This window comes from Adiantum capillus-veneris, chromosome 15, assembly GCF_014529385.1.
Source record: "Adiantum capillus-veneris isolate H3 chromosome 15, ASM1452938v2, whole genome shotgun sequence".
Lineage (NCBI taxonomy): Eukaryota > Viridiplantae > Streptophyta > Polypodiopsida > Polypodiales > Pteridaceae > Adiantum > Adiantum capillus-veneris.
In genome coordinates, this window is record NC_140945.1 from 102,392,568 (window position 1) to 102,416,523 (window position 23,956).

General features: G+C 45.8%; 1 protein-coding gene across 7 annotated transcripts in view; it reads left to right on the plus strand.

The window, feature by feature from the left end:
- The first annotated feature begins 745 nt into the window (after positions 1-745).
- Positions 746-23,956, plus strand: part of LOC147441184 (amino acid transporter AVT1B-like) — a 121,596-nt gene continuing 98,385 nt past the window's right edge. For 4 of the 7 annotated variants that reach the window (XM_086482877.1, XM_086482876.1, XM_086482875.1 and 1 more), the window contains exon 1: positions 746-1,043. In XM_086482877.1, coding sequence (XP_086339003.1) covers positions 859-1,043 — 185 coding nt within the window. In that variant the 5' untranslated portion in view covers positions 746-858. The remainder of the gene's footprint in view (positions 1,044-23,956) is intronic. The other 3 variants (XM_086482879.1, XM_086482878.1, XM_086482880.1) reach the window with 3 other exon arrangements.

The following is a 23,956-nucleotide window of genomic DNA, read 5'->3' on the forward strand; positions in this document are numbered from 1 at the left end:
GATAAAACATAGTGAACCGTTGCGTGGGACAGAGGCCTTACTAACTCTTATAATAATTTGTACCTGCCACCTCATGCTCTTGGTTTTAGCCAGGCCTTAAAGTTGACTCCCTCCCTTAGATTTTGGTTAAATATATACGACTCCTAGTCTACATTTATCGAGCTTCAAATTACACTCGGCCTATAAAAGTTGGGCATCAATCGATTTTTGAGTTGTGCAGTTCAAATGACGCTTAACATTGTACGATACTATGTCACTACAATATAACAAGTGACACCTCTACACATGCATGCATTCATAATAAACATTTGAAACATGAGAGAGCTCATATTCAAAATTGCATAGTATTTTGAAGTATCTAACCTTGAGATAATAAGAATACACAAGTTACAACACATTATATATATATATACACATATATAACTCTCTCTCTCTCTCTATATATATATATATATAGAAGTTACAACACATTATTTATATATATATATATATATATGTGACACTCTACTCCTTATATTTGGGAGTCTAATGACACTTTGTCCCTAGTAAGAAAGTTTCACGGTGAAACCTTTGTGAACCATTCTAGCCTTTATTTGATACCCAAAATGCCAATGACGCCCAAAATGGCCTCCAAATTTAAGGCCCGGCCCCGCCGCATTGTTATTGTTACTGTTACTGTTACTTTTAGCTGAAGTTTGAGCCTCTTTTCTCTTTATCCAACGACCTTCTCGGACGTTCCACCGTGATTGGATAATTATAGCGCAATTTTCCCGCTTCAAGCTGCTTATAGTCTGCGTGTGTGTGTGTGTGTGTGTGTGTGAGAGAGAGAGAGAGAGAGAGAGAGAGAGAGAACTGACCATGCGAAAACCAGAGTCTTTCTCACTGCTTGAAGAGCCCCTCTTTGTGGGTGAGGATGAGCAAGAGGAGCTGGTGGAGAATGGTGGTGACGACGATGAAGTGTCATCCAGTTCGTCATCTTCGCCCTCACAGTACTCCCCTCACATTGGCAATGAGTCATTGCAAGGTTGGCCTCAAAGCTACAGGTGCTACGAATGCCTTAATTATCTTTTAATCGAGTTACAGGTCTGCAGCTCTCTGCATGTGCATATTTGCATTACTCAGTGCAATTTGCATTGAAACAAGTAGCAGTAAAGAATGGCGCTCACGCTGACAAAACTGCTAGAGAAAAGGAACATGCCCATATAATAGGTGTAGGCTAAGTGGTTAGAGTGTGTGAGTGTGAGTAGCAAAATATGAGGTTCAATTCCTACCCTACAAGGCACCTTTAATGCAATAGCAAAAGCTGAAAGAACAATGCACACAAAAACTGGCTCTATACAAGCTCCAAGCTGTTGTCTTGAATTCTCCCTCCAAACAGGGAAGAGCTTTTGTGGATTATGTTCAAAAGGTGTTGTCAAACTCCCTTCGATGGATTTCTTGTCAAAAGATTGGGAGCAAAAACGTAAGTGTTTGTGCCTACATGTATCAGATTTCTGATTAAGTTAGTTGGTGGTTTTTGATGTAGCTATCATGCAGCTGAAGGTCGCAATCACTTTAGCTCTTCGAAACTTGAGATGTTTAGGGTGTTGAGCTACAATGCATATGAAACTACTGGGCTTTCACGCCTTTGTTATCAAGGAACCATGGAATGAGGGAATTGATCCTGCTGTTACAGCTTTTCTCTATCACCCTAGTCTATATATAGGAGGAAATATATTACATGTAAAAAATGTGGAAGCTGGATTCAGAACGGGGTTGGCTTCTATAGATGGAAGGCTATCCTTTGGATGTGTAAATGATGGTCTCCTGTGAGCTAGGTGCACTAGGAAGCGTGGGACTAGGATGACATGTATGCAATGTTGAGAGGATATAGAAAGTGTCAAAGCACCTGGAAATTTTACCTCTCTAATCCGAATGCAATAATCATGGTTATTCATTTTGTTCGTGTATTTTTTTTTCCCCTGCCTGCATTGTAAATGCAGCATCGGGTTTAAGGTACTGTGCCGATGCTCATGCCACATGTACTTTTCACTTGCAAGTGTTTCGGTTGTAATTGGAGCCGGAATAGTGGCAGGATTTTTCATGAAGTATGATTAAAAATTTGAAGAAGGCATACGATACACAAGTTCTTCATCGGCTATGGTTCTGCTGCTCAATGAATCTCTATATGTTCTTTGACAAAAATCTTGTTACTGTTATTGTGATTCTTTATTTCAAGGATGATGGAAGGGAGCAGAACATTTTCTTGTCTTTTCATAATGCGTGACAAGTTAAGGTGTAGGGAATGGTCCCTTGCTGACCATTCCCTGGAATCCAGGTGACTGCATGGCGACCGGCGGAGACCGGGAGCCGTGCGGGAGCATGGATTCCAAGGAAATGGTCTGCAAGGGACCATTCCCGGCCTTCAAAGTCGTGGGGAGGGGGGCCAACTACACTACCTGCAGCAACATTTGTGGCATCTGACAGCACTCAACAGTCTTGCAGCGCAGATTCCACTTGCTGAGTGGTGGCTCCTGGTTGGTTGGAGCAGGGCATGTTCTGGCTGCTGAGTTGTAAGTAGAAGGATGCATTCTGATTGCTGATGTGGAGGGCAAGTACTGACTGCTTGCATTCTGACATTTTGCGAGCTGAGGTGGCGTCCATCTGATGGCCCATGCAAGGAATACGCCAAATAATGGCTTCCGGATGGATGGCCCTGATCACCTGTCCCACGACCCGCGACTTTGAAGGAAGTTTGATGGTGCTTGAAGATCCAACCAAGTATTGACGACCTAATGGAGCTATTGGCAAGCTATCAAGTAGCAGATGAGGAAAAGGGGTTGCTTTAGGGAGGACTTGGCTTTTGGCTCGTGTTGGACAAAGTGTCTTCCCCACTCTGTTATGGAGTACATCAAAGCTATTCCTATGGGAACCCATTGCTGTTCTGTCATGTGTCTATAGTCCATAGTGGGAGCAGGGATCTGGCTTGTCTTTGTTGTGCCATCAGCTGCGTCGAGTACGAGTTTGCTGTTGCCTCTCCTGGTGTCCCGGCTGTGTAACAAACTTGGAGACCACAAGTCTAGATTCTACTACGACACTTCAAAAATCAACTTCAAATCATAGTTCAAAAGAGAGTCGACATGGCCCGGTGTAGTTACATGCCAAGAGGTATTGGCCCCAAAGACTGGCGCCCTTTCGATATTTCTTTTTATATTAATCTTTGAGCAAAGTACAACCGACCTGCGGGTGCTCACACTTAGACTCTGCGTCCAGATGCTCTAAGAAGTGATCCCCCTTGGGTCACTTATAAACATTACACGGGATGCTAAAAGCAGAGCCCCAAAAGCTTTTAAAATAAAAAGCAACTCTCCCAAAATCAACTTATCAAAAAACTGCCAACAAAGCTATTAGCCATAATCTGCAAAAATCCATACGCTCTGCCATGTCAGTAAGCCAGCGCAAAGAACGGGATTTCCATACAGTTTGTCTGTGGAATTTACGAGACGTCCATACGGTATTGCCACGTCAGTCTGTCTGCGCGTTTTGCGGGTTCGTACACTCTGCCACGTGGCATTTCTATTGCCAGAGGGTGAGTGTGTCCGGGGGCCTGCCACGTCACCAGTTTGTGATAGGCTGGGCTCTTGAAAGAATTATAATCACCCTCGATTACGCCTGCAAAACAGACAGAGGTCATAAACTGTCTTGGTAGACACTGACTGTTAGTACCGACGTACTAGACACAAACACATCTAGCACTTGTACAAATCGACAGTCACATCACCGGACATCACAGGACATCACTCGACATCACAGGACATCACATGACAAATCACATACAAATTCATTCCAAATCTTAGACCATGATTAATTGGCAACGTATTTAGTAATCGCTTCAAGATCCAATCGGGACCTCACAGATGCCCGATTAACTAATCCTTATTGCCTGAAATGTTGCAGTCATTTCGTCTTTCAGTTCTCGCACTCAAACAAGTCAAGTATAAATCAATCATTTTTATTTTCATTTTCGGGAATTCCAGTTCACAAAGTCAATCAGCAGAATACTATTCAACCCTTTAGTATCCTCGAAACCCAACGGGACATCAGTGACTCTATTCAAGATCGGGGTATCCGTTGACAAGGTGACTCCCCTCTTGTGCAAACCCGTTGCACTAGATTCACCCATGCTGAAATCGGGGGTTCTATCGGAGTAGACTATGCTAAACCGAATACTTCAAGGTAAAGTTCCAAAATGTGAGGAGTATTTGCCAGAGTTACCGTGGAACGGCCTTTTTGATGCCTGAAACACCGGAACGGCGTTCCGGCCGGCTGGGAATGGGGAGAACGCCCCGGAACGGACTGCCGTTTCGACAGACCAAGCGAAACAGGAACGAAGGGGGGAACGCAGCCGGAACGGCCGGAAACGGGCAGAGACCAGCCAACGGACAAAAGCGGTCCTAAACAAGCAGAAAGTTGAAACTCAAAAATGGCCGAGAATGCTTCCTTATAAATTGTGCCACCCCCTTTCCTTCACAAAGCTACAAAGCTCTCAAGCTCTCTCTTGCTCTCAACTTCTCAAGGCTCTCTCCCTTGCTCTCAAGTTTCAACCTCCGCTCGGCGCTACGGTCTACTCATTGCTCAAGCTCTCAAGCCTCAAGCCTTCAAGGCTCTCAAGCTCTCTCTTGCTCTCAAGCTCTCAAGCTCTCAAGCCTCAAGCCTTCAAGGCTCTCAAGCTTTTGCTCTCAAGGCTTCAAGCTCTCTCTCCCTTGGTCTCGACTCTCAACTTCTCAAGAAGTGAAGCCTCTCTCAAGCTCTCTATCGTGATTCTCAAGCTTCTTCATCCATCATTCCATGGCCTCTTCTTCTTGTACAACCCCCTCCGTTCATGCGGGCAACACTCTAAAGACGAAGGAATGGTCGTGGTGGGATGAAGTGACCTCGGAAGGCACCTTGTCGGCGGTGGGAGGTTCTCGTGCATGGGCATGCAAGTTATGCTCTTACACGCGGAAAGGGGGGCATGACAAAGTGAGGGAAACTTTCTTCGAGCCGGGACATGAGGTGAAATTTTGCACCACGTAAGCGTCGAGAAGGGGAAGGAGCTTGAGGAAAAGGATCGGCAATTCAATCATAAATCCAAGCCTGCACGCAAAGGTATCGACTCGAAGACCCTCATTTTCCCTTCTTCTTCTCTACCCGGTGTTGGTGCCGGTGGATGTTCATCGGGTCCGATTCGTCGCCAAAGGATCCTTGCCACCTCTTGGGACCCAAAGAAGAAGGAAGAGGTGGATGTTGCCACGGCCCGATTCTTCTATCACGTCCATCATTTCTTCCATTATTGTCGTTTCCGCCTTTTTGATACTAACCTCTTCTATGTTTGATCGAAATAGGTCGGAGTATTGGAAAGTTATGGTGCAACGGAGGAGAGCATGGCACCGGCTATGTGCGGCCATCTTCAGAGGTTCTTCGAACCACTTTGCTCGATCGAGAGAAGGCGATCGTGGAGTAAGCAACACTTATATTCAACGGCTTTGGGCAAAACATGGCGTTTTCCTCATTGCCGACGGGTGGAGCGATACAAGGAAGAGATCTATCCATGGCCTCGTCGCATACTCGAGTGGAGAGATGTACTTTGTGCACTCTCATGATGCCATCGAGAGTGGCAAGTCCACTGATGTCCTCTCTGCAGAGTGGACAGCGGCCATAGAAACGATCTGTGAGCAACACGTGGTGGCCTTTGTCACAGATGGGGAGGCATCAAACAGGGCAACAACAGCTATTATAGAGGGCCACTATCCGCACGTGACAATGTGCTTTTGCATGGCAGACTGCTTGAACAACCTTCTAAAAGACATCGACAAGCTAAACTGGATCGCTCTAGTCATTGCTGATGCAGTGAAGATTGTTACTTTCATCAAGAATCACAACTTGGTTCGGAGTGAGCACCTCAAAGAGGTTGGGCAGCAAAGTGCTTCTAAAGTATTCAGACACGCGCTTCGTATTCAACTTTCTTCTTGTGCACAGGCTGTCTGGACTCTGAATGTCAAAATGCGGTCTGACAGGTTTTCATCAGTGATGAGTTCACCACCTCCCCCTATGCAAAGACAGTTGCAAGGATTTTGTGCAATGAGTTCTAGAAGGAGCTCAAGAGTCTAGACGCACAGGTAAAACCGGTGGTTCATTTGCTTCGAGTTCTGGATGGCATGGATCCTTGCATTGGCAAGGTTTATGAGGCAATGAACCGCATGATCGAGCAACTTGTACAGCTTGAGCCGAAAGTAGAGCGATATGAGGAGATCCATGCGCTTTGCAGCTCGAGGTGGAATTCATATGTCTCTCCTTTACACGGGGCAGCGTACATGGTGGATCCAGAGTTCCAAGGGGTAGATAGAGAAGTCATGAACCAATTTATAGAGATCTTAAACAAGATGATTCTAGAAAAAGATGGGCGACGCATTGTCAGAGATTAGTTGAGACAGTACAGTGAGATGCGGGGGTCATTTGACAGTCTAGATGCTCAGATTGATCGCAGGAAGATAGGTTCAGTGCTATGGTGGGAGGACTATGGCTATGATGGCCCTAAGCTTCAGAGATTGGAGATCTGTATTCTTAGCCAGTCAGTTAGTACCTCATGCTTGGAGCAATTGTGGAGTACCTTTAGCCACATTGCTTCCAAGAAGAGGAATCAACTTGAAGTGGAGAAGGCAAATGATCTTGTCTTTGTCAGCACAAATTTGAAAATGCTTTACAAGAGTACAGACAAACAGACAGATCCTTTTACATAGTGGGAGATGGAGCAAGAGGCTCCTCAGGCAGGTGGAGATGTAGAGCCACTGACACCAGGTACTTTATCCATGGCTGAGATCAAGGCGGGCCTAGAGCTCGATGATGAGGAATGGGAGGATGTCCATGATTTACAGCCGGCTACTACGAATTGGGAGGCCTCTCAGGCTAGTGGCTCTTGAGTCTTGAGACTTGAGAGTTGCGACTTTAGGACTTTCATTATCCTTACCTTTTTGTATGGCTGCTTGCAGCCTTGCCCTCTTTGTAGCATCTATATGGTATTTGTAATTTTGTCACCTTTAGTCTTGACTCTTTTGGTATTGTGGTCACTGGTTTGGCCCCCTCGTAGTCTCATTTTGGGTTTGTTGAATATTCACTATTGTGTATGTACTATCATCCATGGCAGTGGCGCCGTACATCCCAATCAAGTCATAATAAGGTTGAATGTCTTCGAATCGTGTTTTTTGTGGGTATTAGAGTCAAAGGACCTTAGTACTACTTGTATTCAAACATATAACGCAAAAAATAGCATTATTTTGGTGTTTTTAAAGCCTCCCGTTCCGCGTCGTTCCCGTTTCGGACCCATTCCCATTCCTCTATTCCGCAGGGAGGCTTGTCGCCGTTCCCATTCTGCGTTCCGGGTAACTATGGTATCTGCTAGGTTCTCCTCCTCCATCCACTTCGCATCCAATCCAGGATAGTTCTTGTATTTAACCAAGAACTGCCTAATCACTTTACCTTTAATCTTTCTATCCTTGTGTGCCAATATCTGTTCTGAAACGAGTATCTCCTTGCTTTCCTCTACTTCAGGTTGCTCATCTGGCTCCCCATCATCGGGCACATCGCCTTTAAAAGGCTTCATTAGACTCACATGAAATGCATTGTAAATCTTCCAAGTATCGGGCAACTTCAGTCTAAAGGAGACATCATTAATCTTTTCATTTATATGGAAAGGGCCGTAGTACCTCATGCTAAGCTTTGGAAAAAGCCGCTCCTTTCCCTTTTTCTTTCTTAGGTGTGCCTTCTCAAAACGTAAGAGCACCCAATCGTCTTCCTTTAATTTTAAATCGCGACAGTGTTGATTTGCTGCCTTCTTGCCTCTTTTCTGAGATTTTGCTTAAGTCTCCTGGACCTTGGCAAAAGCCATGTCCAAGTACCTCGTGTACTGGTCGGCTTCAAAAATCTTATCTTTCATGCCAGGGAAGGGTGGAACCTTTGGAGCACCTTCAATGATCTCAAATGGCGCCTTCCCCGTCGAAGAATGGATCGTGTTATTGTAGGCAAATTCCACCAAGGGCAATTTTTTTCCCATTGAGTCTTCTGATCCGAAATGTAAGACTTTAATAAATCCAGAACGACTGAATTTGCAATCTCAGATTGCCCATCTGTCTGCGGGTGGAAAGATGACGAGAAATGCAACTGTGCCAATGTTCTCCCAAATAGCCTTCCAGAACAAACTCGTGAATCAGGGATCTCTATCAGAGACTATTGTCTCAAGCATGCCATGTAATCTGAAAATCTGTGCAATGAACAATCTTGCTAAATGATCTGGCTTGACTGTTTTCTTCACTGGAATGAAGTGAGCTTGCTTGATAAATCTAAGAATCTCCCTTGGTCATCCGAAGATGATTCCAAGCGGTTTGGATATCTCGTTCGTACTCCCGAGTCAGCGAGAACCTTTTGAATTTCAACCATTTACTTGGAGCTTCCTTCCTCAGAAGAAGAGTGGACCACCATGTTCGAGCATTTCCTTTGAAGAAAGATGTAGCCCTCCTAATCTTGGAGTGCTTTGGGTAATGCCCTCCAGAGAAGGCTATGTCACATTGCTGAATGAAGGCCAAAGCCCTCGGAGCATTCGGAAGCCAGAAAAGGATTCAAATTTAATCGACCACCTTCTTTGAATTCTTTTACTTTCTTGCTTTTGTCTTCGAGAAAGTCATATTGGTTGGCTCTGTAAAAATGCTTCTTCTTTTCATAAAACATGTGGTCGTAGGAGTCCGAACTGTCAGAGGATTACTCCTCTGTAGAATTGTCAAAAATTGGGTGAAATCTGGGTTTCTTTGTGTTAGGTGCAGTGGAATGAATGTTGTATTTTCTCAAGATTAGTGATCTTTATTGCTCAAGGTTCCTTTTAGTTCTTAGGGAAAGAGAGAGCTTTCCGTCCTATGGAGAATGCTATGATCACGAACAACGTGAGTGGATATTGTGCGTGCAAGTGAATGAGACTGAGAGAAGGAGAGAGAAGAGATACGACACCCGAGAGGTTGTAAAACCCTCCTCCGAAGGCCCCACTCTTGTTGGCGAGAGTGGTCTAATCTTTGATTGCACAAGGCGTACAATGCGAATGCAATGGACTGATGCAATGGGACTATGCCGATGATGACGACGGTGATAACGACGACGATGGCTGAATCTGTGATCTTCTTCGATTGGAATCGTGGACTGTTTTCGGGGCTGAAAATGGACTGTTTTCGGGGCTGATTTGTGGCTGAATTTCACTGTCCTTGTCGGGGCTGACTTGGTGAGGAAAAACACTGATCTAACTGTACATCTGGGCTGCGTTTTCTGCTGTGAATGAAGGCTGAGAAAAACGCTGGAATGGCATGGGTTTTTTCTTGCTAAAACTGGCAGCAATAGGTAGCAGATGCTAGAGTTACTTGCTGCTGAATTTGTTGAAGGAAACGCTGCAAATGTTGATGCTCTGGCGATCCATAAAAACGCTGGCTGTGGTATGCTGGAAATGGAGAAAAACGCCAGGTAATGCGCTGATCTGGCGATGGCTGATTCTGGACAAAACGCAAAGAGGAGGGGACCTTATGGCAAGGATGGAAAACGCTGGTTGTTGAGGGAAGGGGAGGCTCACCAAGATGGCTTGGGGAGAGTCTTGCTGAGAGAGGGTGGGACACCTGTTGCTTGGGGAAGCCTGCTGTGCCTTTGCTCATCTGCCAATTTGTGCTATCTTGGGTTTGCTTATATATTAACTTACCCAATTTGCCCTACTGAGTACCCAACAAAAGTCACTTAATAAATAAGTGAAAAATGTTAAAAAATAAGGAAAAATGGGATAAAGTCATATGAAAAATCCCCAAACTGACTCTGATGGAATCTGATGGAAATGCTTATGCTTATGCAGTGTACAACCAGAGGATATGCATCTACACTGAGTGACTGGGCATGCACGGTCTACGAATAGACTCACAAAAGTGCCAGATCACTTCTAATCTAACTTGACTAGACTTGACGGAAACCCTGCTATGGTGTAGCTTGGCCACGGACACATAGGGTTGGGATATGTCACGTGACATCCCCTCCTTAGTGAGGTACTGGTACCGAGCTGCATGGCTTCCTTGTAGTCTGCCAACAACTCTGGATAATCCTTGAAGAACTCTTCGTCTACCCACACCGCTTCATGGGTTCGATCTTTGAACTTCAAAAAATACTGTTGTACTTGTTTCTTCGAACCATGGCGAAATCGATGCAACAAAACTTGCTCCGGTTCCATGACTTCTGCTTCATCTATGATCTCCGGTTCTTCTTCTTCCGAAACATCTTTTGGAGGTGTTCCCTGAAACACTTTCAACCAAGAAACATGGAAAACGTTGTGCATAGACCATGAGTTAGGCAATTGCAATTTCATTGAAACCTCATTAATCTTTTTGATAACTGGAAATAGACCATACATACGAAAAGATAATTTAGGACATTTCTTTCCAACTTGCTTAAGACGCTATTTCATAATTCGTAGATACACCCAATCTCTTTCCTTGATCGAGACCTCCTGACGATGCTTGTTAGCCTGTCGAGAATAAGATTCCTGAGCCTTGCTTAGCCGAAGCTTCACACTCTCATAAATCTCATCCAATGACTGACTCTCAGCATTGGCATCAGGCATTTGCCTGACCGATCGAATCAACAGTGACTGGAATTGGCGGCCAAAAGCTGCCTCATACGGAGTTCGACCAATAGCAGAAGAGAAGGAATCATTGAGAATAGTCTGTACCAATGGGAGATAGAGCTCCCATTGAGACTGTTGATCATGAACATAAGACTTCAACACATCAAAAGCCAGCTGATTATAAATTTCCGTTTGACCATCTGACTGTGGATGAAAAGCGGATGAAAAATTCAACTTTGTGCCAAAATTTTCAAAGAGTGCACGCCAAAAGTTGGGCGTAAACTTAACATCCCTATCTAAAACAATGGACTTTGGCAAACCACAGAGGGCATAGTAACAGGGGACGCCCTTTTTCGGGCTTCCCGTCCCCACTTTTCCGTCCCCACTTGCCGTCCCGCTCTCTTTTTTACACAAAATCCATTTCAGCCTCGTCCTTCGTTCCCCCGTCTCGGAATGCGTCCCTTGTGACTATGACAGAGGGGGTACCAATGCTTTATGAACAATCGTGCAACATCTTGTGCAATAACTGTGGCCTTACAAGGAATCAACATGCAAAATTTGCTGAAACGATCAACAATAGTTAAACATTGAGTGTTCCTTGAATGCAAACTTGGTGGTAAGTTAGTCACAAAATCCATAGAGATATCCTGAAAAGGTCCCTCGAGAATAGGCAGCGGAAGCAAGAGGCCTTGCTGCTTACTCCGAGGAGCTTTTACTTTTTGAGATATAGTGCAATGTGTGACATAACTAAACACATCTTTTCGTATTTTAGGCCAATAGAAAAATCGTTCAATCTTTTCCAATGTGGTGTTCATACCCCGGTGCCCACCCGTGAGAGAGTCCTATGCATCATGCAATATGGTTGGCCTGAGAGAGGGCAACACACATAGACGTTGACGAAAAAATAACAATCCATCACGAATGAAATAGTTGCTTGGCCCTTGGGAAGCAAGGGCCTGTAACCAATACTTACCAAACTCCGAATCTGCATACTGATTCTTCATGCTGTCAAAAGACTCACCTTGTATAGAAAATGTGGTTCTTGACTCAAGAGCCAAAATCTGTTCTTTGCGACTCAACGCATCTGCACAGGGCTAGCTTTTCCAGACACATACTCAATCAAACCGCCAAACTGCTCAAAAAATTGTGACCACTGCGCTTGGCGATCACTCCAATGTGCACTAGGCATAGACTGGAGCCACTTGAGGGCTTGATGATGTGTGCGCACTGTAAACTCTCTACCATACAAAAAATGCTTCCAATGCTTAAGAGAGTGAATGACAAACAAAAGTTCTTTATCATAAACTGACTAATTCTTTTCCGCACTATTGAGCTTTCGGCTAAGGAAAGCTACTGGGCGACCATGCTGCTGGAGCACAGCGCCTATGGCGACATTGCTCGCATTCGTCCATACCTCAAAGGGGTCATCCCAAGAGGCAAGGATAAGACACGGTGCTTCTGTCACCGCAACCTTGAGAGCTGCGAAAGCCTCAATGGCTGCCTCGGGAAAGTCTACGCGCTGACGGCGAGTCTTTACCCCTTTCAAAACATCAGTCATAGGTGCAGCAATGCGTGCAAAATTCTCTATGTGTGAACTATATGCTTGACATAAACCAAGAAAAGAACGCACATCATATGCAGTTTTGGGCAAATCCCAATTACGAACCTGTTCCACCTTCGCGGGGTCTAGCTTGACGCTTCTGCAGAAATGATATAACCCAGATAAGTGACTTCAGTAAGAAAAAATTCTGACTTCTTCGTTGCAATGTACAATTGACACTCATCTAAACGAGTTAGTACCCTTTCAACATCTAATTCATGTTGCTCCCACTATGCAAAAAAAATGAGAATATCATCTAAAAAGATGAACACACATACACTGACCATATCGCCGAAACGACCTACCATGAGACGATTGAACGTGCCCACGACTCCTGTCAATCCAAAAGGCATAACAATATACTCCCATTGCCCTCGCTTGGTGCGAAAGGCAATCTTGAAAATGTCGCCTTTGAATACCTGTACCTGATGGTATCCACTTTTGAGATCGACCTTGTTGAAAACCTTTGCCCCATTGAGCCTATTCAAGATATACTCAATGCGAGGCATCGGAAACTTGTTCTTGACGGTCATCTTGTTTAATGCTCTGTAATCAATACACAAACGAGACGAACCATCTTTCTTGCGAACAAACAAAATAGGGGCATCAAAAAGACTTACACTAAGACGTATGAATCCTCTAGCCACCAACTCCGTGAGTTGTCGCTCTAATTCTTCCTCTTGTGACTTGTTCAAACGGTAGGGAGCCTTACTGACCGGCTGTGCTCCCTCCATAAGCTCGATGCGATGGTCCTCCGGCCGCTTCGGTGGGAGACGAGTGGGAGATCATCCTGCAAAAAGAGATGTTTAAATTTCGTAAACAGCTCCGAATACTTACCTGGAGCCTGAATGCTCTGGGAAATTGGGGCAGCATAGATGAATGCCGCTTGTGCTCCTCGTCGTAATTCACGCTTTCCCTGCACATGTGAGATGAGAGGCAAAGAATGCAAGCCCTCCTCAGCACGAATGATGAGGGGGGAATCTGATTCGGCCTGCAAAGTGAGAGTTAGAGCCTCCCAATCAATGAGAGGGTTCAGTTCACGAAACCATTTCATGCCTAATATTATATCACATCCTGAGAGAGGAGACACAAGAAATTTCCTACGAAAAGAAGCTTGCTGAACGGTAAACATCACATCAAGGCACTCCTTCGTGATGAGAGAGTCCATCCCAAGAGCGAAGCCAGAAACCTCGATAGGAGATTTCTGACTAACCTCTAGGTGGGCTCTCTCAACAGGAGGGGGACTAATCACATCATGCATATTGCCTAGATCAAACAATATGATAAAACGCTGTCCTTTTACATGACCATAACACTTCATGAGAGATTCATCAATGTGTGTGTCAGAGTCATGAGAAGATGCAGGTTGTGTTGTGACAGAGTTTGTGCTAGCTGTGGGTGCCTTTGGTTCTTTAGGTGGGACTGTCTTAGGACAGGTTTTCTTAATGTGCCCCTTGACTTGACATTGAAAACATCTACCTTCTTTAGCATAAATCACTTGTTCTTCAGCCGTGATGTATTCTCCTATAATTCCTTGTGAAGCTTTTTCATCAGGGGTTAGCTTAGGTTTTGCAGGTGTTTTAGCTTTACCCTTAGATTCATTGTTAGAGTTCTTTTCCGAGGAATTAGAGGAAGAAGGGCTAGAAGAATTACCATTCTTACCATTCTTTCCGTCCTTACCATTCTATGTGTTCTGAGAATTCCGCGGGGTTCCTTGAGAAGTCTTGTTTTCCTTAGGCTTTCCTTTGTTGTGCTTCATCTCGTGGGCGAGAGCAATTGCTACTGCTTTGTTGAGATCGATTGGATCGAGTACTTCGACATCATACTTGATATACTCGTCCAATCCGTAAAGAAATGCCTCCTTGCGCTTCGCATCCGATTTGCGTAATTGAGTGCCAAGCTGCAAAACACGATTAGAGAAAGACATAACCGGCATACCATTTTGCATGAGAGCTCGCCAATCGTCCTTCAATCGTGCAAGGTACTGAGGTGGCATAAACCGCTCCTCGAGCTTGTCTTGGAAATCAATTCAACTAAAAGAGAGGGGCGTGAAATCGTCGGCTGTCTCTAGGTGCGCGGCTAGCTGTGCCTCTTGCCATGCCTGGTACCAATTTATGGCATCACCGGCAAGGTACATAGTTGCCGTCAAAACTTTGCTATTGCGTGTTTTCTTTGTTGTCGCAAAATAAGCATTAAATTGATGCAACCAAGAATGAATAACAGTAGCATCCATCTTATCGTCATACTTATTGAAGGTCAACTTCTCTGTGACTGGATTGTGTGAATCCGCATTGTGGCCTGCGCCACTGGACGAACTCCCACGATCTTTGGGTGGTTCGGTCTTCGAGGCGAGGACTTGGGCAAGCAATTCTTGAGTGCGTAGCTCTCGTCGAGCTTCACGCTCGGTCTCCATAGCCAATCTACGAGCTTCACGCTCGGTCTCCAAAACCAATCAATGAGCGGCACGATCGGCCTCCAATGCTGCGTTTCTTGTTGCCGCTTCTTCCTTCCTTAGTTCTTTTCTTTCTTTTCTTACGTCGCGCTCGCGTTCTAAAGCAAGGTGCTTGTCTTCCTGTCTATCCATCATGGCCATCATTTGCTTCATCATTGCCTCCATAGGGTCTGGCGTAGATGGCGAAGGGGGAGGGTTGGAAAAATCTCCTGGTGGGGAAAATCCTTCGTCGCCTCTCTCATGCTCATCACCTGAATGCGAAGTATCCATGCCGCTTCGGGTGACGACCATGCACTATGATCTTGGGGTCTCAAGCTCGCAAGGAACTTGGGTTCTTGAGGGTCTTGAGGCTCTTGAGGTCCTTGATTCGTGAGAATCTTGGGTTCTTGAGGTTCTTGAGGGGTTCTTTCGCTTGCAAATCGCGTTGGAGAAGGATCTTCTCTTCACCCGAGTTCTACTCCTTTCTGTGGGCGCACCCCTTGGCGGCCTTGCGCTCACACCAAGGTTGCTTTTTCCCACCTCATGTCGATTGGCCGGCCGCTAAGTGCACGGTCCACTCTCAATGAGTGAAAAGAGACACAAGGGGATGTAGCAGGCTACAGTGTCACTGCTACAGGACACAATTATAGTTAGTACAGTTGGTCTGGTCTGTTCACACTGGACAGACACTCTGGGCAGTGACACGTGGCAGGGATACGGATGGTGGCCTAGTGGACATGTGGCCAGGTCACACTTAGCTGGCTGACATTTATGAGCTGTTGGTGGCTCTTTATGATTGTATCAATGAGTAGTAGCCGTTGGGTCATTATCATTATCTTTCAGGGATGGTCTGGTCATCGTCGGGGTAGCGAGTCTTACACAAAGCACCTCGGCACTCACCCTGCACATCTGAGCCTTGACACCCCCATTTGTACCTGTGAGTCTTGGGCTGGAGCTGAGTGTGCTGCCACGCCGGAGTCTGTACATGGTTCTTTGAGATAGTCGAGTCCACATGTTCTGGTCCACTGTTGTGTCTCTGTTGTTCTGTTGTTATCCATTGTTTCTGTGTTTCATTCTGTTTGAGTGAGTTTCCATTTGTTTGAGTGAGATTGCCACGCACATTGCACCGAGGGGCACCCACACTGTAGAGAGCACGACACATTGTCCGCGCTACAGGTGCTCTCATTTTGGCGATCATGCTGGGGACCTCAACTGAAGTCTCACTCTGTTGAGTAGCTGGTTTACTTTGCTTCGCCTGTGCAGCTTGTTGGTCTGGTCCAGTTTCACCCTTGACAGCTTAATCTAGCTGGTCTAGTCTCTCGCCTTGTTGGACTGGTCCTCTCTCGCCCTGGTCCACCCAGTCCTCGTCCCTGGTCTAGTCCTCCTCGTCCCTGGTCTAGTCCTTCCTCGTCCTGGTCCAGGCCAGGTGGTCTAGTCACTCGCCCTGGTCTAGTAGAGTCTAGACCAATGTTCAGCCAAGTGAAGGTCGTCTTGCCCAAGTGAAGGTCTTCTTGCCCAAAGCTTGGTGGGGTTGGCGGTTACTGCATGACACATACAAGGAGGTCATTGGAGCGTCAAAGTGCACTACTGAGTCCTTTGAAGTACTACCACAGACGGCGTCAACCCTTGGTGCCCAGTAGAAGCATATTAACACCATCACCCATACCTACTCATACGGCTACCTCCATTCCTTCGACCGGTTCTACATCCTCCAGGTCACCTTCTCTGGTAAGGCTCTCCCCCATTTTGTTACAGCAAGCTAGTGAGCAACGGACTCAGGAGCAAGAGGCCATGGAGGAGCTCACAAGTGTTCTGGTAAAGGTAAACATCAAGTTCCCTACCTTTAAGGGTCTCTCCACAGAAGATGCAGACGACCATGCTCGGAGGTTTGTCTCTCTTTGCAGAGGTCGTGGCCTCAACAGAGAAGATGCATACCTGGTGCTCTTCCCGTCCACCTTGGATGGTCTTGCAGATAAATGGTACAGTCAGTTTGTTGAAAACCACTTTACTACTTGGACTAGTTAAGACAGCAGTTCTGTGAAGCTTTCCGACCAGGGGATTATCAAGAGAAGATTCTAGATGAGTTGGCCAACCTATTGCTCCAACCCAAGGAGACATTTGCAGAGCTCATGACCAGAACAAAGTCCCTGGTCGCCAAGCTGCCTCAGCAACCAGGGGAATTCATGGTGAAGAAGTGGGTAGAGAAGGCTCTGCCTAAGACTTCTCAACAAAAGCTTAGAGAAAGCCTCCGTCCTGAAGCCAGTCTGGAAGACTTTGTTGCTACTGCTACTAGAATAGAGGGAGCAAGAATGCAGTTCACTGACTCTCCTCAGTTAGATACTGCCCCTCTACTCGTGGACAGTCCATCAGACCCCTTGACTTCTTTACGAAGGGAACTGGAAGCCCTAAAGTTACAGCGGGCCCTTCAAGAAGAGAGATCCTTCTCTCTCAGACAGGAGAAGCCTCCACATCAAGAGGCTTATGATCAACTTAAAAGAGAGTTAGGAGAGCTCAGGTCTCAGCAGGAGACTAAGGCTATGGTATGGTGTAGTTCATGCCGCTCTCCAGGACACCCTCCACATGACTGTCCCCTTCGCTCTTATTGCCACTTCTGCGAAAAATCGGGTCATGAAGATAAGGATTGCTACTATATAAAGGGATTGCACAAAATACAGCAAAGTCTTGGTCCTACTCTCCAACAAGGGTTAGCACCAGCATCCAACATGGTTTCCCACTACAACCATCCCAACTACATGCCACCTTTGCTCAATACCCCTGCTGTCCAAGGTATGTTAAGTACTTTCCCGACTCAAAGTTTTTATAATGCTAATGCCACCTCAACCCCTCAGAGCTTCTACACTTCAGCCTCCAACTCCATGCAGCAACCACCTCGTCCCCCGTTTCGTCCTTCCAATCGGCCCATACTTTGCTACAGATGCGGAGAATATGGGCATTATCAGAGCAAGTGTCCTTTACCTGAGGGGTCCCCTCCTTGTCGTCATTGCCCTGATTCGAAGGATCACTACAATAAGGATTGTCCCACGCAAAGGGCATCCACGTCTTCAGGCTCGACTTAGAACCAACAAGAATTGACCTTCCCGAAGATAAACTTGATTACTGTGAACACCGTGCCTCAACCATCACCTGCTACTCATGTGGTTAAGCCACTACAAGTGGAGGAGCCTGCTGGTGTCCTTACTCGGGCACAAAGAGCAGCTCTTGGTCTCAGTTTGCCCACAGGTCCACCTCGCTAGTCCCCACTTCCTCAATCTTGTCTACCTGACCCAAAGGACGAGTCCTTCAAAATTGCTCAGAGCAAACCAATTTCCCTGTTATCTGACATTGATGGAGCCTTCTTGGAAGCAGTGGCTGACTTGGAACAGATTAAGGTCCCAAAGGGAGCCCAGTTCGAAGGCGCCAAGCCCACAGCAGAAGCCATTTTGAAGAATACTTTTCAGCAGGTGTCACTATACGACATGCTAAGGCTCGACGCAACACTCAGAAGTGACACCCTGTCAGTCATTCAGTCTCTGTACCCGGGGGTTGGGCCTAGTGGCGGGCACCTCCCTGTACAGCTCTCAGAGTCTTATTTGATTTCCTATCCAACTGCTCCCCTCACTGGTTATAAAAGTCCTCGTCTCACTGTATCTATTCTTGGGCACCAGCTATCCGGCGTCATCGTTGATGGTGGATCTGGAATCAATTTGATGCCCGAATTCACTATGATGGCCTTAGGTCTACAGCCTACCCGACCTGCTCCTTTCACTGTTACATTGGCCGATCAGAGAACAGTCTACCCAGTGGGCATAGTCGACAAGGTGCCTCTGAAGGTACAAGATTTCACTTTTAACTTAGATTTTGTGGTAGTTAATCTTCCCCAGGTAGAGGGAGGTTATCCCTTGTCGATTGGTAGGCCATGGTTGCGACATACGAAAGCACTTCACGATTGGGGAAACGACGCCATGTGGATACATACTCCTGGCTCTCCAATGCAACAAATTCGTCTCGAAGGAGGTATGGATCCGGTCGTTCAGCATAGCTCTTTGTCAGTAGAGTCCAACCCTGACTTGGAGCAGCCGGTCCCTCCTGATGGGTCCGATGAAGACTTACTGCAGTGGTTAGAAGCTACCTCTTCGATGCCATGCTATGTAGTCTCTCTTCAACCTTAGCCAATAGATTCACCCTCTCTCCCTGATCCTACACCTGAAGCTACACCTGAAGCCAGTAATCCCAGTCAGCCAAGGGCGCCAGAACCAAGTGGACCGGTCTCTGGTGACCATCCTTCAGAGGGTCCCTTGATGGAAACTGTCGGCCTAGGTGAGCCTATAACCCACCATAGAAGGGGGAAAAAGTCTCCCTTGCAAGAGTTGGCCAACACCCCAGCTCCTTCCTTAGCCTCCACTCCATCTGACTCTCCACCCATGCCGGAGCACTTTGAGGTATCTGAGGATTTACCATTCGCAGAGCTTCCATCAGGATGGTTGCAGGAAGAGTATGCTGATTTCAACATTGATCAGACGCCAGCTCATAACGTCCAGAAGCTCACAGAGGCGGCACGGTCTTCTCTCCTTGACGCAGCCTCGCCCACTGCACCGCCTGACCCAGTCCGAGAGGTCAACCTAGGCGGCCCTGATAACCATCAGCCCATCTTGTTAGCCGCTTGGTTATGGGATCACCCCGCTCTACTCGACCAGGTAATCTCTTTCATGCGCTCTTTCAAGGATGTGTTTGCCTGGTCTTACCACGATTTGGAAGGAATTCCAGCAGAGCTAGGAGTCCACACAATTCCTCTGGTTGAGGGGGCTAAGCCGGTCAAATGACGGGCTTACAAACTGAATCCCAAGTATGCAGAAGCACTCAAAATCGAGTTGGAAAAAAATGCAAGAAGCAAGTATTATTGTACCAGTAGAGCACTCAGAATGGTTGTCCCCTATGGTTATTGCCCCAAAGAAGCAGTCCAACAAACTTCGAGTTTGCGTCGACTACCGGGCTCTGAATAAGGTCACAATCCCGGATGGATTTCCAACCCCTTTCACTGAGAGAGTCCTCGAAGATATCGTTGGACATGTACTGTATAGTTTTATGGACGGGTTCAACGGCTACAATCAGTTAGGAATACATCTTGACGACCAAGTCAAAACAGCTTTTGTGACTCCCTGGGGTATTTTCATCTACACTAGAATGTCTTTTGGGCTTAAAAATGTACCGCCTTCTTTCAATTGCATAGTATATCTCATCTTTTGTCCTCTGCTTACTGATCACCTTCGCATATTCATGGACGACTTTTCCACCTTCTCGGATGCTCAATGTTCGACCCCAGTAGAAAATCTAAAGGAGCATCTTGCTCAGCTCTCTGCAGTCTTCCTCAGGTGCAGAGAGGCACGTTTGAAGCTCAATCCAAACAAGTGTCATTTTTTGGTCACCGAGGGCACACTGTTGGGCCATGTGGTGTCTGCTCAAGGTTTAGCACCTGACCCAGAGAAGATAGTGGCCATCTTGAAGTTACCTCCTTCCATAAATCCCAAAGGTGTTCAGAGCTTTGTGGGCCACACCGGCTATCATCGCAGGTTTATACGTATGTATGCACAGGTGGCTCAACCATTGACCCGGCTCACCAGTGCTGCTATTCCCTTCCAGTGGTCAACACCCGAGGCTGAAGCATTTGCATACCTTAAAAAACGCCTCACTGAAGCGCCTATTCTAGTTGCCCCGGATTGGGCCCTACCTTTTCATGTGCATACAGATGCCAGTCTGTTGGCTGTGGGTGCTGTGTTGACTCAGCCTAGCAAAGAGTTCAACTTGGATCGCCCTGTACATTATGCAAGTCGCTTGCTCACCAAAGCAGAGCGCAACTATAGCACCACAGAGAGGGAAGGTTTGGCTATAGTGTATGCTTTACAAAAATTTCGTCACTATTTGCTAGGGGTCCACTTCACAATTATTACTGATCACCATGCCTTGCGCTATCTGCTTAATAAGCTGAAGGAGTACGAGCGGAAGTGCGACGGGAGAGAGAGTGCGAGAAGAAGAGCACGACGATATGGTGAACTCGCTCTACTGTAATGTGTAGAGCATAGTGAGTTCTTATTAGGTTTTTACAAAAGAACATGTGTACATACCTGGCGGCCCGCCCACTTACCTGGGCGACCACATTGGGCTTTATACCCCAACAACCTCCCACTTAAAGTCCAATGTGGTACTTTAAGTGTGTGAGAAGCTACTATACAAGCTAATATACAAGAGATGTAGAGAAGTGATGTACTACCCTACACCTAACTGCTTGCGAAAATGCGCAAAGCTCTCTGAGGGAAGTCCTTTTGTAAGTAGATCAGCAGGATTTTCTGTGGTGTGAACTTTGACAAGCTGAAGTTGCTTATCCTCGAGCATTTCCCTGATGAAATGATACTTCACATCCACATGCTTTGTCTTTGAGTGATAAACTGGATTGCGAGCCAATTGTATAGCACTTTGACTATCACAATATAACACAGGCATCTCTTCTTTGATTCCCAAATCTGTTACTAGTCGATTAAGCCAAATTGATTCTTTGCATGCCTCTGATGCTGCAACATATTCAGCCTCTGTAGTAGACTGAGTAACACAATCTTGTAATCTAGAACGCCATGATACTGCTCCACCAGCCAATGTAAAGACATACCCTGACGTAGACCTTCGGTTGTCTAAGTCACCTGCATAATCTGAGTCTGTAAAACCCTTTACACTTAGCTCCTGACTCCCATAGCATATACGCATACTCTTTGTAGCTTTCAGGTATCTCAATATTCCTTTCACTGCCTCCCAATGTTTCTTTCCTGGGTTTGACATGTATCGACTTACTACTCTCACTGCAAATGCAATGTCTGGGCGAGTAGCAATCATTGCATACATCAAACTACCCATTGCAGACGCATATGGAATCTTATCCATTTCAGCCTGTTCTTCCTTAGACACAGGACAATCTTGTTTGCTAAGTTTCACATGTGGTGGCAATGGAACACTCAATGCCTTTCCCTTCTCCATATTGAAACGTTGCAAAACCTTGTCAATATACTCTGTTTGAGATAACCAAATCAACTTCTTTGATCTGTCTCTCTCAATGCGCATACCAAGTATATGACTTGCCTCACCCATGTCTTTCATGTCAAACGATTTTGCCATCTTTGACTTCAAAGCTGAAATTTCTTCCAAGTGCTTGCCAGCAATCAACATGTCATCCACATACAAAATAAGGATCAGCCAACTGCCATCCTTAGCCATCTTTGTATATAGACAGCGATCGAACTCACTATGTTTGTAGCCTTGAGAAAGCATAAACTTGTGGAATTTATGGTACCATGCCCTCGGTGATTGTTTTAAGCCATAAAGACTCTTTAACAAATGGCATACCCAATCTTCCTTGCCTTTCTCAACAAACCCTTCTGGCTGCTGCATGTAAATTTCCACATCTAAATCACCATGCAAGAACGCTGTCTTGACATCCATTTGGTGCAACACCAAATCTAATATGGCAACCAATGCAAGAAAGCATCTCAATGTAGTCATCTTGACCACCGGAGAGAAGACTTCATCAAAGTCAATGCCTTGTTCTTGCTTAAAGCCCTTGGCAACAAGCCTTGCTTTGTACTTTGGCTGACTATCATGAGCGGTGATCTTATACCTGTAAACCCATTTACAAGGTAGAGTCTTTTTGCCCCGTGGTAATTTAAATAGTTTCCATGTCTGGTTTTTATGCAGAGCTGTCATCTCTGACTGCAAGGCCAATTGCCAATTCCCGGAGTCCTTCATTTGCACTGCTTCCTTGTAACATGAATGCTCATTGCAATCAGTCAACATGACATAGTTCATAGATGGAACAAACCTATTAGGAGGTCGCGTGACACGTCCAGATCTACGCACAATAGGTGGCTCAGGCTCAGCCACAACCTGTGGTTCCACTCTATCCTGTCCTTGCTCCTCTTGAGCCCTGACATTATGTCTTGCACGTGCAGGTCCATCTTCTTGGAAGACAACTCTTCTAATCTCCTCAACCCTCACTGGTTTAGAATGATATTTGGATTTATTAAAGTGAACATCATTGCTGCGGACAACCTTTCTGGATTCGGGATCCCAAAGTCTGTACCCCATCTCACCAGAATTACCATAGCCTAGAAAGATGCACTTTCTACTCTTTGGCTCAAGTTTGTTCCTAAATTCCTTTGGAACGTGAGTATATGCCTCACAGCCAAAGACTCTGAGATGCTTGTATGAGGGCATTTTGCCTGACCATACCATCTCTGGCACTGAATCCTTCTGCAAAACCTTGCTAGGAGATCTATTTACAAGATGAACAGCTGTTGATACAGCTTCAGCCCAAAACCCATTTGGCAGCTGTGCATTAGACAACATACTTCTGACCTTCTCTTGTATGGTCCTATTCATCCTCTCAGCAATACCATTTTGAGGAGGATTGTAAGGAGCAGTAAGTTCACGTTTTATACCTTTTGACTCACAAAAGTCCTGAAAGGCCTTTGAAACATACTCTCCACCATTGTCAGTGCGTAAGCATTTAAGCTTCTTGCCACAAGTGTCACAAACGTTTTGAAAACACTAAACGCTTCATCCTTGTGCTTGAGAAAGTAAACCCATACTTTCCTCGAGTAATCATCTATAAATGTCATAAAGTAAGAAGCTCCCCTTAGAGATAGGTTAGGCATAGGTCCACACAAATCACTATGAACAAGTGCTAACTGTGTATCTCTTCTACTGCTTCTATGCTTATGTGGCTGCTGTGTTTGCTTACCATACAGACAATGTTCACAGAATTCAAAATCATTAAATGAAAAGCCAGGCAAATAACCAGAACGAGACAAGATTTCCATTCCCTTCTTGGACATATGTCCTAACCGGCTATGCCACAAAGAAACGTTCGGCTGCTCGGTTACATTGATTACATTTTTAGAGACATTTGATACATAAATCATGTAAAGTCCTCCAGACTTTACTCCATGTGCTACTGTCATAGAACCCTTGGATATCTTCCACATGTTCTGTCCAAAAGTGGTGACGTAGCCAACATCATCAAGTAAACCTGTGCTGATCAAGCTCTTTGTAATTGCGGGAACATGTCTCACATTCTTCAGCGTGAAAGAAGAACCATTCTGAAACTTCAATTGAACATCTCCAACACCTAAGATCTCACATGTCTGCCCATTGCCTAGCCGAACATGATCTTTAGTGGTCACATAAGAGGTAAACCACTCCTTGTTTGGAGACACATGAAGTGATGCCCCTGAGT